Genomic DNA, 15543 nt, shown 5'->3' with positions numbered 1-15543 from the left:
TGTCACAGACGCTTACCACCAGCTCAGCTAGCCTGTCAGTATTTGCTGTGCAGATTCATTTGGTCACCGGTGTATTGTTTGGTGATTCAATTATTGTGTTCTGTGTACAGCTATCCTGCAGGGGATATACATTCACTGTGCAGATTATATTTGGACGGCATGTCCACATACCACAGTACTATATTACTGCTTTAGTCAATTAAGCAGAGTGCTCAGTAACAGACTAATCCTGTTTTTTTATAAAATTATTAGCTTTCCTGATTTAACTACTGTGTAGAGTGTTTTTTGTATGTCATTTGGTGCAGAATCAATCCACATGCCACCAACCTATCATTGATTTGCACATACAGTGTTAACAACAATCTATTAGTTTAAATATTATATTTACTTATGGTACACTGTTTTGAGCAACAAGATCAATATAGGTTGGTTTGATCGGTATGCTGAACCTTATGACGCACAATACACCAATATAGGTAAAGCGTCCTTGGGCAATTACAGCAAGGTAACGGACTCTTTATTAAGGCCAATCTTTGTCAGGTGCTATTGCCGTTGTATTTAGGCATAGCATAAATTTATTAAACACTGTGGCCGTCTACCACCTCCCCATCCCTTCCCGCAAAAGTACATTATATGTTGTTAATCACTAATTACTATATGTTAAGAACCTATTTTATGTATATTATAATTAAATGTTAAGTTTTAATTGCCAAGGAGTGCAATTTCAAGTGGGCTTCTAGTTGGTTGGCGTCGGCAACAAAAATGCTTTCTCCTTCCAATTGTTGTTAATTTACAGTAGGATAGTGCAAGGGTGTGCAAAGTTTTCCCTGAGCGCCCCCCTGCCGGCTCTCCCCCCCTCTCGCACCCCCCTTACCTTTTTCTCCGGCGTTTCTGACGTCACAACGTCATGTGACACCGCACTGTCATGGCGCCGTGTCACCTGAAGCTACCGGAGATAAGGTAAGAGAAGTTAGAGAGGCCTCTCGCACACTCCCTGGCATTTAATTTAAATGCCTTCGGGAGGAGCACGGGGCCTCTGTAAGTGCCGCGCCAGAAAATCTCGCCCCCCCCCCCAGTTTGCGCACCTCTGGGATAGTGCATCGATTGCTACTTTAAATGAGATGTATTTTAACAAAAGAGACTAGGAAAGGTTACAGCATTTGTTACTTTCTAATAACACAAATGTAGTTTTACTAAAGCGCTTACTTAGATGAATCAAGGGATTTTTGTTATTTCAATTGTCTCCAAGTAGCAAATTCTTCTTCTTATTATTATTATTATTATTATTAGGGGTGTGTGGAGGGGATTGGGAACGCGTATAATATCTTCTAGAACAAGTCAGATCCTCTTCAACTATATCCAGGATCCTGTCCCCTGTGTGGACTCATCGCTATCCTCTGTCCATTTGACTAATGTCATCTTATAGTTATATAATATCATTAACCAAGAGTTTTTAAGGACCTAAGTTCAGTAATGGCCAAAACGTTACATTTAATACTCAAGGACTCCATTTCCACAGGCTTAGTTCTGTACCACAAGATTGGCGTAAAGCAGACGTGGTGCCTATATTTAAAAAGGGACCTAGATCACAACAGGGGCATTACAGACCTGTGAGCCTGACATCAATAGTGGGGGAACTATTTGAAGGTTTAGTGCGGGATAATATTCAGGAATACGTGATGGATAACTCAATTATTAGTAATAGTCAGCATGGATTTATGAAGGATAGATCATTCAAACTAACATTATTAGTTTTTTGAGGAGGTACGTAGGAATTTAGAGACTAGGGTAATGCAGGTGATGTGGTCTACTTAGATTTTGCAAAGGCTTTTGGTATGGTTCCACAAAATAAAGGAAATTGGTCTCTAAAAATATTTGCACCTGGATTTTAAACTGCTTGATGGATAGACTACAGAGAGTTGTCATAATAAATGGAACCTTTTCAGGCTGAGCTAAAGTAAGTGGAGTACCTCAGGGATCATTACTGCAACCCCTGCTTTTTAACTGGTTTATTAATAACCTTGCAGTTGGCATAGGGAGCAAAGTCTCCATCTTTGCTGATGACACTAAAATATGTAAGGTAGTTTTGTTATCAGAGCAGGGTGTCATTTCTCTCCAGAAGGTCCTGGATAAACTGGAAACTTGGGCATTTGAGAAACAAGAATAAACAGACAACCTACAAATTAAACGGGGCAAAATTAGGTGAATCCTTGATGGAGAAGGATTTAGAAGTGCTTGTAGATAGCAGGCTTAGCAATAGTACCCAAATGTCAGGCAGTAGCTCCAAAAGCAAACAAGATCCTATCTTGCATTCAACGGTATGGATGGAAGGGGAAGTAAGCATAATTATTCTACTGTATAAAGCAGGGGAGCGAAATCTTTTTTCCCTGCATCGCCCTGACGGCTGTTCCCCTCTCTGCGCGCCCCCGCCTCTTACCTTGCCGTCGGCGTCATAACGTCGCGTTGACACCTACAGAAGCAAGGTAAGTGCAGTTTACAGAGGCCTTCGCCGCTTCCCCGGCACTTAATTTAAGTGCCTTTGGGAAGCGCACGTGGCCTCTGCAAACCCTGCGCCCCCCGCAGCGAATCTAGCTCCCCCCCTGGGGGGCACGCTCGCCAGTACCCGCACCGCTGGTATAAAGCATTAGTATGGCCACACCTTGAATATGGAGTACAGTTTGGACACCACTATAAAAAAGACATGGAACTAGAAAAAGTGCAGAGATGAGCCACCAAATTAATAAAAGGGATGACAAATCGTACTTATGAGGAAAGGCTAGCTAAATTAGATTTGTTTACATTAGAAAAGAGGGGTCTAAGGGGATATGATAACTATATGGAAATAATTATTCATCCCACGGGCAGTGCAAATGACACGGGGTCATCCCTTAAGGTTGGAGGAAAAGAGATTTCACCAGCAACAAAGGAAAGGGTTCTTTACAGTGAAGGCAGTTAAAATGGGAAATTCATTACCCATGGAGATTGTGATGGCAGATACAATAGATATCTTTAAAAAAAAAAAAAAAAAAAAGAAGGTTAGAGAACTTTTTAGATATGAAAGGTATACAGGGATATACCAACTAAGTAAACATGGGAAGGATGTTGATCTAGGGAGAAATCTAATTGCCAAAGTCAGGAAGGAAAATATTTTTTACCTCTTACGAGACAACATTGTATAATATTTCACTGGGGTTTTTGTTTGCCTTCCTCTGGATCAAAATACTGTGAATACAAATATAGGATAAGTATCTGTTGTCTAAATTTATCATAAGTTGAACTTGATGGACATGTCTTTTTTCAACCTCATGTACTACAGCAGGGGTGGGCAACCTATTTTTCAATGTAGCCACAGGTGTGGCGAATTAGAAGTGAAAATAGCCACACCATGTAAAAATTGAGGTATTATGTTGCGCATGCGAAAATTTTAAACAACACACACTGTTTGAACAAGTTTATAAATTCTCCCACCGCAACCCCTTCATCCTCTCACCCCCTCTTCATCCTCCTCACGCCACCACCATTACCCTCCTCATCATCATCACCTCCCCCCCTCATCACCATCTCATTTAACCCAATCATCATCATCACCTCCCCCCAGCACCCTAGATCTCCCCCAGTCCCTTTCAGCAGTCCCCCTCATCATCAAGCACCCCCCCCCCCCCGTTCTATGCGTAGGGCACATAGGAGGGTGCATAACGCGCGGGGCATAGGGCAGGGGAACTGTAGCGGTGGGAGGGGGTAACTCCGCAGCAGCAGTGGGGGCAGGGTGTGGGCAGGCTTGGTGCAGCTGTGGGGGAGAGGGGGTGGTCTGGGCAGCATGGGAGGGGATGCTGAGGGCAGCGTGAGAGGGGAGGCTCAGGGCAGCGCGAGAGGGGAGGGTCAGGGCAGCGCGAGAGGGGGGGGGGGGTCAGGGCAGCACGAGAGGGGAGGGTCAGGGCAGCACGAGAGGGGAGGGTCGGGCAGCACAAGAGGAGAGGGTCAGGGCAGCGCGAGAGGGGGGGGGGGGTCAGGGCAGCGCGAGAGGGGAAGGTCCAGGCAGCGCGAGAGGGGAGGGTCCGGGCAGCGCGAGAGGGGAGGGTCAGGGCAGCGCGAGAGGGGAGGGTCAGGGCAGCGCGAGAGGGGAGGGTCAGGGCAGTCTGGGGGGGAGATCTGGGCAGCCTGAGAGGGGGTGGTCTGGGAGCATGAAGGCAGCATGATTGGGGATCTGGGCAGCAGGAGAGGACATCGGGGGGGGGGGGGTACCTGTGCATGGGGCGGGGGGGTATCCTAAGCCTGGTGGTGGGTGCTTATGCAGGCTGTGGGGGTTTAAAGAGGCTGTGCTGGGGGCTGCTCCCTGGGTCTATAGCTCATGGTGGAGCTGATCAGTGCAGCCAAAGTCACTCTCAACCCCCTGACAGTGGCTGGAGCCGGCTGGCTTCTCCCTCCCAGCACAGCGGAGGAGCAGTCACCGGAGTGAGGCTGGAGAGCTTCCTCTCTGTGCTGCTGCAGCTTCTCCTGTCCCTGCGGCTACCGGTGTAGTAAGAAGCAGGGGGGAAGGGGGGGAGGAGAGAGGAGGAGAGAGAGAGAGCTTCCTCTCGTTCTGCTTCTCTTGTCCCTGTGGCTGCTGGTGCAGTAAGAAGCAGAGGGAAAGGGGGGGAAGGGGGAGAGGAGAGAGGAGGAGAGAGAGAGAGCTTCCTCTCCGTGCTGCTGCTGCTTCTCCTGTCCCTGTGGCTGCCGATACATTAAGAAGCAGGGAGGGGTGGCGGGAGGGGGAGGCTCTATTCGCCATAGTTTCACTGCTAATTCGCCACAAGTGGCGAATGGCGCCAGGATTGCGCACCCTGGTACTACAGTATGTAACTATGTAAAAGCTAATTGAGTTGGTCAGATACACCCCAAATCCCTTCCGCCTGTAGCTTGCAGCATTTTGCTTTAAAGCTGCATTACATTTTTACATAGTTTTGAAACAGGAGGTCTCTGGAGCTTAACCGCGTTGATTTCAACTTTAGGGACCCCCTGATCCCTGAGATACTTACCCCCGAAGGGGGTGCCAGTAGTAGCTCTGGCTGGGCTAGTTGGGGCTGAAATGAACGTGGTTCAGCTCTGGAGACCCCCTGCTTCAAACCTATTAAAGAAAAAAAGGCCTAGTGATGATCATGTCAGTATTGCTTCATGTCCTGCAAATGGCACACGCTGCATTGTGCAGTGAGGGTGTAGTGCTGAACTAGCACATCATGCAATTTGACAACAGTTTAAAGCTGCAGTTCAGTCTTTTTTTATTTATTTATTTATTTTTTTACTTCTATAGTTTTATCTGGGCAATCTCTAATTACCTAAAGAACTGCATAGCTGCCGGTCAATTCGTTCTCCGTCTATTGATGGGCAAAGTTTGGCGACATCTTTAAATATGGGGAATGTAAATCGTTGCTATAGGAACAAGCATGCTTGTTAAAATAGAATACAAGAAAATTGGTCTTTCAAAGTTGTTGTTTTTAAAACAGAAAATGCTAAAAGTATTTTTTCTTACTACAGAACTGATTTATTAAAAAAACCACACATGCAGGATATTGCCTGAACTGCAGCTTTAAGGCACACTTGGCACCCTGCTCTGTTTCCCTTGTGTGACCTCTGGCTTTTTTATGTTTAGCTTTGTGCCTATTTCAATAAAAAAAATGTATTCCTCTACTGTATCAGCTCTGACCTGGAGACTGTCGTATACCTTTGTCCTTCCAGTGTGGATGTAGTTTCTCACACACCTTTTCAGTGTACCACCCTTTAGCTTCAGGGAATATCCTTGTGTTCTACATTTTATCATTATCAGGAAAATACTTCTTCTGTTTTTTCACCAACATCATTGAGTCACGTGTTTCATACCTGTTTTCTCCCTCCTTGGCTTAAATTATACATATTATTTAGTCTTTGCTGATCTGTATTTAGTTTTTCTGGAAACCATACTCTGTTTTATATTCTCTTTTCTGCACCACAGACGTGTTGTTAATGTGTTTTTGGAATGAAGCCTTCGGAAATGGACTGTGCTCTAGATCAGGTGTGCGTTAACTCGTGAGGCATGAGATATTTTTTGGGGGGGGCGGGTGGGGGGCGCAGCGGTTGTAGAGGCCCCGCGCTCTTCTCCAAGGCATTTAAATGAAATGCCGGGGGACCATGCAACTTCACTTACCGTGACTCAGTCGGCTTTGGCGATGCGTCACCATGGCAACGCCGCGGCAAATTATGCCGATGTGACGTCACATGACCCGCAAAGTCATTTGATGCTTCAGACCAGGTATGGAGGGCACGAGCAGTGCGGGAAAAGCAGGCAGGGGGGCGCAAGGCAAAAAGTTTGCGCACCCCTGCTCTAGGTGAGCTCTTATTGATGATCAATACAATGACTAAGTAATAATAAGTGTAGACAGACTGTGGATATATTCTAGGGACACACCAAAGAGACAGCAATATTATATTTATTCAAAGAAAACTTACTGTTCTGACCCAGGCTCACTGTGCCTAATGAGTTGAAACAGGCAGCTAAACTCACCCCCTTTCTATGCACACAGAGTCCTTCCTTTTTAAGCTTCTGTAGATTTTATTGGAGTACAACATACTGTATAACAAAATCGGGAACTTGGGGGTAGCAAAATAAGGGGAAGGTAAAAAGTCAATGCTTTTTCTGAGGAATCAGTGAGGGATGACTACTCACAATGACTGCTGGCTTGAAAGGGAAGGGGCTATGACCTGACATGCAGGAAATAGAGCAGAGTGAAACCAAGAGCCAGGGGTCCTGGATCATACCAAATCAGAGGCCAGTGAAGGAGTTGCTAAGCAACAGGCTGAGACAGGTCGGAGTTACAAAGTAACAACAAGGGCTAGGGGAACTGCAGTCATAGGCACAGAAAACCATACAGGGAACAGAACACTTAACTTTTGGTCCTGAAGAACCTTTAACGGTACATTTTCCATTGTCACAAAGACATGAGAGCACATGTTTAGTGTTTAGGTCACTACTCTGAGTGGCACCCACTGCAACCAACAATGATTTTCCATCGTTAGTTATTGATGTGCACTATGTTTTATTTTATTTAACTATAAAGTGGTATTGCATTATTTTTACTGGTTAATACTTCTCTTAACCGCGTTTCAGTTTCTCCCACTGCCTGATGACATGGTTTGGCTAGTTTTGGAGCTTATTTTATATGGTACCCGCTAGATTATTAGCAGAACCATAACTTTAATCATGTATTGTACACTTAGGTTTCTGTTTCTAATTGTTCTCATTTTGGCATTGAAATGCAGTTGCCATACTCTTGAACATGTAAAACAGGGGTCTCCAAACTCAGTCCTCAAGGGCCCCCAACAGGCTGGCTTTTATGGATATCCCTGTTTCAGCACAGGTGGCTCAGTCAAAGACTGATCCACTGATTTAGCCACCTGTGCTGAAACAGGGATATCCATAAAAGCCGGCCTGTTGGGGGCCCTTGAGGACTGAGTTTGGAGACCCCTGATGTAAAATATTACAGTTGTGAAAGCTTAGGCTCAGGGAGATGAAGTGAGTTGTCTAAAATAATGCATAGAGAGCGCAACTGCATCTTGAATAAAGCCCACATATTTCTTTGTAGCAGAATTTCTGAAGCTAAATCAACTCCCTTAAGACCATCACCTAAACAACTTTGCCTCTCCTCCCAAATAAACTACAGCCTAGTTTACAGAATGAGTCCGGAGACATTCATAGGCAGGAATTGATCGTACAATACAGGAATAAGAACAACATTGGAAAGTAATCCCTGCCTGCAAGTACTTACACAAAATAGTGATGATTTCAATGCTTGAATGCATGTATAATTGTATTTATATAGTGCCGACAGTGTAAAGTATGAATAATGTTGATAAGAACAGCCAGACAATGACAAATAAGTCAAGGGAAGGCCCTACCCTGAAGAGTGTATAACCTAAGTGGTATATTGGGAGACGTACACACACAGTAAGAGTTAAAGTGCAGTTTGGGTGGTTAAGTTCAACCTGGCGGTTAAATCTGGACTCTGTAGTATTGACGCAGATAATTTTAAGAGAGGCTTCTTTATTGAGAAGAATTTTAAGATGGGCTTTGAGAAAGGAAAGGGAAGGTGCTTGCCGAATACTGAGTGGAAAAGAGTTCCATAGGTAGGGTGAAATTAGTGAAAGGGCTAAAGAGGTGGATGTCCAAAAATGAGAAATCCTTCCTGGTAGTAAAGAAAGTTTAGATTTTTTGCTGAAGGTCATTAGAACGCAGATTACGAGTATGGCAAAGTGCTGCCCAAGGAATTCCTCCACGCTCTCAAACGGCACGTCTTCAAACACTCCTCCCCTCTTCACACTGGCAGCACACACAAATCTGGCATAAGGTAGTGCGGTCACGGGTCATTCCCATATCCTACCCTCCAAATACAAGCAATCTTTCTTTCAGCATCGCATCAGGCCAGGGAAACACCAGGTTTCTAAAATGCCAATCTTTATTGCATGACTTGGGCAAACAGAATTTAAAAAAAAAAACCTAACGCGTTTCATGCCCAGCCGGGTGCTTGATCAGAGGAATAAAATAATATATAATTCAACAGAGTATCTATACGGTGCAAGCACACCCCAAAGCAATTGCCATCGATTTTAAGCTCTACCCAGTGTATCAGTTCTCCCTTAAAACAGGACTGCATGGAATCATTTATATCCCTATATCTCGGTTTTAGAAACCTGGTGTTTCCTTGGCGTAATCCAACGCCGAAAGAAAGATTACAAGTATAGCAATGAGAGGCAGGAGGTGGGAGAAATGTGTGAGAGTGGAACCGAGAGGAGGTTCCTGTCAAAGAGTGGTCAAGCAGTGGACCACCAGGAATCCATCAAAGCAGCCAGTCAAGGATAATCCATAAAGTATATCAAATACAACCAGACAAATTCTGCTGCTGTGATATTACACGCCCAACAGAAAGATGGAAATAGATTAGTTTCACTTCTTTGTTGCCTCATCTGTTAGAACCAGTTTGCAAAGAACTGTAGGTACCTCTGGTCTAAAAATAATAATACAAAAATATATATATATATATTTATATATACTGTACATACTGTATGTATGCATATATATATATATATATATATATATATATATATATATATATATATATATATATATTATTATTATTAAATAATGGCGCACTATTTAAGTGCTGTTATTATTTGACATTAACCCATTTGCTGACAGGTTGACCAGTAGCACTTGTCAGATCACAAGAAGGATGACCGAGAAAGCAACTTATCAGCTGCAGGCAGATAAAGCCCGAGATAGTAGACTTGTTTGTTGTATGTTTCAAGTACATTGTGAATCCTCCTTTGTCCAACCTATAGCAAGGTACTGTACTCTTGTTTAGTGTTTCTCTGTAGTTTCTACACACAACTTAATTCCTTGTCTCTAAATATTAAAAATGGAAACCCTTTTTCCTTGTCTTTAAGGAAGACCTGGTGCTATTACAGCAAGAAATTGTTCTACGGAAAATGACAAATCTGCTTCATCTATGAATGAAGAAAATACTGGAGAGAACCAGGGGTAGGACAATAATCCATCGTGTCACATGTTCTCCAAAGGGGCTGTCAGTAGGCGAAGACAAGTGGACTGTGCATGTGATGTGCTCTTCATAAATGCCCTTGGGATGTGACTCCTCCAGCAGAGTATGTTTGATTAGAAAGCTTGCCCAAACATTGCAAACGCCTTAGTCATTCACATGCTTTAGGGAGGCACTTCATGCCTGGGAGGGGAAGAACATGTAGGTTAAATAAGAACAAGCTATAGTGAATAGCTGTCAACATTGTTCCCCTTCAAAGCACTTTCTGCAATTCTGCCTCCATGTCATCTGTAACATGACCAGTAAAGAAGCCACGTCTATGGGTTCTACTCTTCTATTACCCACTAGTGGTAAAAGCTAAAAGCATCTCTATATTTGCCACTATGAGCAAAGCTGCAGATTGTAAATAGAGTTGATCATGGCGCCTTCTTAGTGTCTTGGTTAGACCAGTGAAACGAAACACTTACATTTTGAGGCTCATGTTTTAGACATGGATATATAATATGGAAATATATAAACTTAAATATAACCCTTCCCCTTCCTTTTTTTTTTATTTTTAACCAGGATGGAAATCATGGGGTCCCCAGAGCTGAAACAAGCTAATTTCCGCTTGGGGGACTCGTCTGTTCCCAAGATACCAGTAAAAGTAGCGAGTTGCAGTCCCTTCCAGGTGAAACAAACTGCTGTTTAAATCTCTGGCGTCATGCGGGCCAATAGGAAGATACAACATCAACTGTTGACCCTTCCTATTGTTCCACGTGATGTGGGGAATTTAGAAAAATAAAAGGGGGGCTCTGGTATAGGGAACTGCTGCTTTAAATATAGTTCTATGCTGATAGCTACTGAACCCCTTTAATGCTATAGGGGTCTGCATCAAATCTATGTTAGATAAGTGGTTAAGATGTCTCTTTTTGCTATGCATACTTTCAAAAAGAGCAGGGCGTTTGCTAATTGTGAATGGGTCATGCAGAATATTTGGGGAGCATTCTACATTTAATCCCTTATGTCTTCTTTCTTCTACACCAATGTTTGTCATCTTCATGAACCCTTAAGCTGCCAGACAATGTATCTACAACATTTCGCTGATTCACCTGGCAGCAATGTTTAAAAAAAATTAATTATATATATATATATATACGACGATAACACTGCAATCTGATGCTATTTTCTTTAAAAGGCCAAATATGGTAATCCACGTATGTGACGAATCAAAAAACCTGAAGGAAGATTTTGTGTGTCCGCGGGACCTGTTGATATCTGAAATGAAGTACTTTGCAGAATATTTGTCCACGGATGCCCAGCGGTGGGAGGAAGTGGACATCTCTGTCCACTGCGACGTGCAGATTTTCAACTGGTTGATAAGATATGTGAAACGGAATGCAAAGGAAAGTGAAAAGCATGAGATCCCGCAGCTTGGTAAGCAACACTATTTTCTGTGATCTTCAGCATATCCTTTGTGTATGCCAAAATTAAACAAAAACCCCAATGGGGCTCTGAGTGGCAGAAGGAAATACACGCTGGGCGATGGGGAAAGTTGGCAACAGCAAAAAAAGGAGGGCATACACAGTGACAAATTAAAGAGAGAGAGAGAGAGGCGGTCAGAGTGACAATTTGATGACTGCTTCTTTACATCAGTAACTCATTAAAAATATTCAACTATGTGGAGTCCTGATTTTTTTTTTGGAACTCAACCCCAAACCGTGATCATTATGCACTGAATATAGAATGGGAGTCCCAAAGGCCAAACCAATGTTATTTAAGGTGTGCAGTTTGCAATGATTGGGAACCACTGGATTCAAAGATTAGGAAAAAGTCTCCCAAAGCTGACAGACAGATCAACTGGAACATGGAATAGAGGAAAGAAAAAAAGAAAACCCCGTCATGTTGAAGACTAATAAACAATAAAGGAGAAGTAATGTGGATATTGCAAAGATGCTTAAAACTTAAACTTCAATATTCTTAATGGTAAAATAAATGGGCATGACACAAACACACATGCAACAAACATAGGGTGTGTTGTAACCATATCTAATGTTAAATAGACTGTCTTCATGCATAATTATTAGTGAGATCCTATTGGTGGGGATAGCCAAGACCAGTGATTTCCAACTTTTTTTGTTTGGCGGAACCCTTGAAGTATTTAAAAAAATCTCGGGGAACTCCTTTCTGGCTGACACATAATAGGTTCGACAGGGGTCAGTCACAAAATGTCACACCTCACGAGCCACCTCTATTTCCCACCCTCTACCCATGTATTTCTCTCCCATCCATCTCACTAACTCTCCCCCCCGCCCTCCCCGCCTTGCATGTATTTATCCCCTTCGTCTCTCTCTTACTCCCTTTTCCTCACTCACTCCCTCCTGCCCCCTCCCTTCTCTCACTCGCCCCTACATTCCATCAATTACCCCACTTTCACTCAATCCACTGTACAAAATACATACCAAAAAGCCCCACCACCAGGGGTATGGGGGGGGGGGGGTCTGTGGTCCGTAGGAGGAACCCCTGAGACTGCTTCAAGGAGCCCCAGGGTTCCACGGAACCCTGGTTGGGAATCACGGGCCTAGATGCTAGTATGGTTACAAAAACACATAATTAAAAAAAACAAAAAAAACAACGAATTTATCAACTAAACCGCTGTACCAATTTTGCTCACACTAATGGCATGAACTTCAGTGTCAGCTGTGTTGGCAAAACCCACTTGCTTGACTTGGGGTAACTGGTTTGTTCGTTCTTGCTCCTTGCTGACATCTTTTCTTGATCATGGTTCCTTCCCCCTCCATTTACTCAGTTGCCAACTCCTTTTATCCAATCCACAAGTCACAGTGCACTTATCAACCCTGTTTATTTATATTGATTGTTTTACCTTTACACTTGTATGGCCAAAATTAGCATAGCTAAAGTTGGTGAAATGGTCCTTATGTGCGGTCAACTGTTATGTTTCTTTATAAGCTGGCTTTGCGGCCGTATCGATATTAGCACACAACAGAGGCCCTTGTACGGTGCAGTATCTCAACTTTTTTAATCATTTCTTTTTTTCTTGCAAAATATAAAATAATTTAAGTAAAGGTTGGTAAAAATCGGGATCTTTCCCCTGTGTCAGTCGGATGTATCCCACATTAATGAAGTTTTCTTGGGATGCAAAAAATGCGCGTGACAGTCATATCTCTGCAGTCAAAGTCCTGTATACATGTTCTCGCAGATATCATTATGTCACTCATTTGTAACTTAGTAATGGTTTCCATTTTGGCATTACAGAACCTGCGAATGTCATCTCAATCTTGATTTCCTCCGAGTTCTTGAAGATGGATTCATTAGTGAGTATTTATCAAAACATTGTGAAATGGAGCTTGATTTCATTTTTTTTTTCTTTTTGGGAAGGGTCCAAAGTGGCCAAGAAAACAAATTCAGTGAAAAACTATTTCTAGGGTTTCATAAACTCCTTCACTGCCATGTGGGCTGTTGCAGAGGAGAGTAGTACGTATCTGGCCCTTCTGGGGTGTTAGTAGAAGCCACTGAATGAGAGAGCTTTGAGTCTACACTAACATATTATCTCTAGGGCTTGAATAATTGGAATCGATCTTGATTATTGTTAAACTCCAGCAGATGAATATTACGGTTAACATTTGACATTGAGAAACAGTTGCCATTTGAATGTCTTACCATTCAACTAAGCCAAACTCCAGCTAACGTTTGTAGGTGTCCTGTCCCGGTTTGTATTACCTGACCACTAGAATTCCTAGATGTGTAGGGTTGCTTTTCTCTACAGTGAGAACAGGACTACACATTGTAAAATGTTACATGTGTGTTTAAAACCAGGGCTAAACCAAACGGTCTTCAACAGTTTGATGTTTTTTTCTTTTTTACACGTATAGGTAGGGACAGGTCATTTTTTACAATCTAGGCCAGGGGGTGTTCAGCCCAGTACTCAAAACCCCCCCAACAGGTCAGGTTTTAATGATTTCCCAGGACATTCATGTAAACGACAAGTACTACTCTGCAATTTAATAATACAGTAATAATTGATTTAAAAATTGACTGACAATAATCAGAAAGTAAGCAAAAAGTGAACCATAATTAATTATGCATGATTCCTGACTTCTCTGCAGGCTCACACATCTGATTCTGAGAGATATTTGAGTCATAGTGAATGATCTTTAGAACTTTCAGTTGGGATGGAACCAGAAGGAGAATGGTCTAAACCAGGCGTCATCAACCAGTTTCGCAAAGCGGCCGGGTCAGAAAACATTTAGCAAGAGTAGAGGTGACCGGCGCATCCAATATAGAACAGTCCCATAGGTGCATATATAAAACCGCCTGGACCTCTGTACTGAGGTTGTGAGTAATTAGAATTCCCTAATAGGGAGAGGGGACTATTACATAGTGTGCAATGACACATGTTAGTACATAAGTTGTCCCATAGACTATAGGCAGTGTTCGACAAACCTATACATCTGCATGCCCCGAGCGAGTGGATTTAACACCATGACGAGCTCCTATTGGCCCAAGCAGCAATTTTCCTTGCTCGCGCTGCTGTTTAATTTCCCCCGCTCACTCTGGAGGAAAAAAAAAAAAGCCGGAGGCGGGTTCATGTTGCTGCAGGGGCTTACCCCACCTCCCTGAGCAGTGCCCTCCCTCCTCCCCTGCCTCTCTGAGCACGTTTCTCCTCCCCGTAGCAGCCAGAGAGTGCCTCCGCAGTCCCCCGCATATCCCCAATGGCCCCCGCATACCTCCCAATGCCCCCCGCTTACCCCCAATGGCCCCCGCATACCTCCCAATGCCCCCCGCTTACCCCCAATGGCCCCCACATACCCCCGTTGGCCGCCGTATGCCCCTGCAGGCCCCCTCATATCCCCAATGGCCCCCGCATATCCCCTATGGCCCCCGCATACCTCCCAATGCCCCCCGCTTACCCCCGCATACCTCCCAATGCCTCCCGCTTACCCCCGCAGGCCCCCACATAACCCCAATGGTCGCCACATACCCCAAATTGCCGCCGCAGGCCCCCTCATATCCCCAATGGCCCCCGCATATCCCCAATGGCCCCCGCATACCTCCCAATGCCCCCCGCTTACCCCCAATGGCCCCCGCATACCCCCCAAGGCCTCCCGCTTACCCCCGCAGGCCCCCACATACCCCCAGTGGTCGCCGCATACCCCCAATTGCCGCCGCAGGCCCCCGCATAACCCTATTGGCCGCCGCAAACCCCCGCAGGCCCCCTCAAACCTCCAATGTCTCCCACAAGGTTCACGATGACTCCAACATACCTCCAATGGTGAGCGGGACTCCCGTCACCGTTTCTGGTAGTGTGTGTGTGTCTGTCTGTCAGAGTGTGTTTGTGTGTGTGTCTGTCAGAGTGTGTGTCATTGTGTGTATGTGTCTGTCAGTGTGTGTATGTGTCTGTCAGAGTGTGTGTGTGTGTGTGTGTGTGTGTCTGTCAGTGTGTGTATGTGTCTGTCATAGTGTGTGTGTGTGTGTGTGTCTGTCAGTGTGTGTGTGTGTCTGTCAGTGTGTGTATGTGTCTGTCAGAGTGTGTGTGTGTGTGTGTGTGTGTGTGTGTCTGTCAGAGTGTGTGTGTGTCTGTCAGTGTGTGTGTGTGTCTGTGTGTCTGTCAGAGAGTGTGTGTGGGTGTGTCTGTCAGAGTGTGTGTATGTGTCTGTCAGTGTGTGGGTGTGTGTGTGTCTGTCAGAGTGTGTGTGTGTGTGTGTGTCTGTCAGAGTGTGTGTATGTGTCTGTCAGAGTGTGTGTGTGTCTGTCAGTATGTGTGTGTGTCTGTCAGAGTGTGTGTGTGTGTGTGTGTGTGTGTGTGTGTGTGTGTGTGTGTGTGTGTGTGTGTGTGTATACGTCTGTCAGTGTGTGTGAGTGTGAGTGTGTGTGTGAGTAGGATGACTGACTTGGTCTCTCTCTCTTTCTCACCCTCTCTGTGTGTGTCGCTCTCTCTCTCTCTCTGTGTGTCGCTCTCTCTCTCTCTGTGTGTGTGTGTTGC

At 44.4% G+C, this 15543-nt stretch overlaps 1 protein-coding gene across 8 annotated transcripts in view; it reads left to right on the top strand.

Moving 5' to 3' along the window:
• SANBR (SANT and BTB domain regulator of CSR) overlaps positions 1 to 15543 on the top strand; it is a 94149-nt gene that overhangs the window by 20959 nt on the left and 57647 nt on the right. For 5 of the 8 annotated variants that reach the window (XM_075596173.1, XM_075596170.1, XM_075596171.1 and 2 more), the window contains exons 5-7: positions 9451 to 9544; positions 10738 to 10976; positions 12816 to 12874. In XM_075596173.1, coding sequence (XP_075452288.1) covers positions 9451 to 9544; positions 10738 to 10976; positions 12816 to 12874 — 392 coding nt within the window. Of the gene's footprint in view, positions 1 to 9450; positions 9545 to 9577; positions 9667 to 10737; positions 10977 to 12815; positions 12875 to 15543 lie in introns of those variants that run through there. The other 3 variants (XM_075596176.1, XM_075596175.1, XM_075596177.1) reach the window with 2 other exon arrangements.

This window comes from Ascaphus truei, chromosome 4 (genome assembly GCF_040206685.1).
Source record: "Ascaphus truei isolate aAscTru1 chromosome 4, aAscTru1.hap1, whole genome shotgun sequence".
NCBI classification, from domain to species: Eukaryota; Metazoa; Chordata; class Amphibia; order Anura; family Ascaphidae; genus Ascaphus; species Ascaphus truei.
Note: the sequence above shows the minus strand (reverse complement) of the source record. Positions and strands in the feature narration are given on the sequence as shown.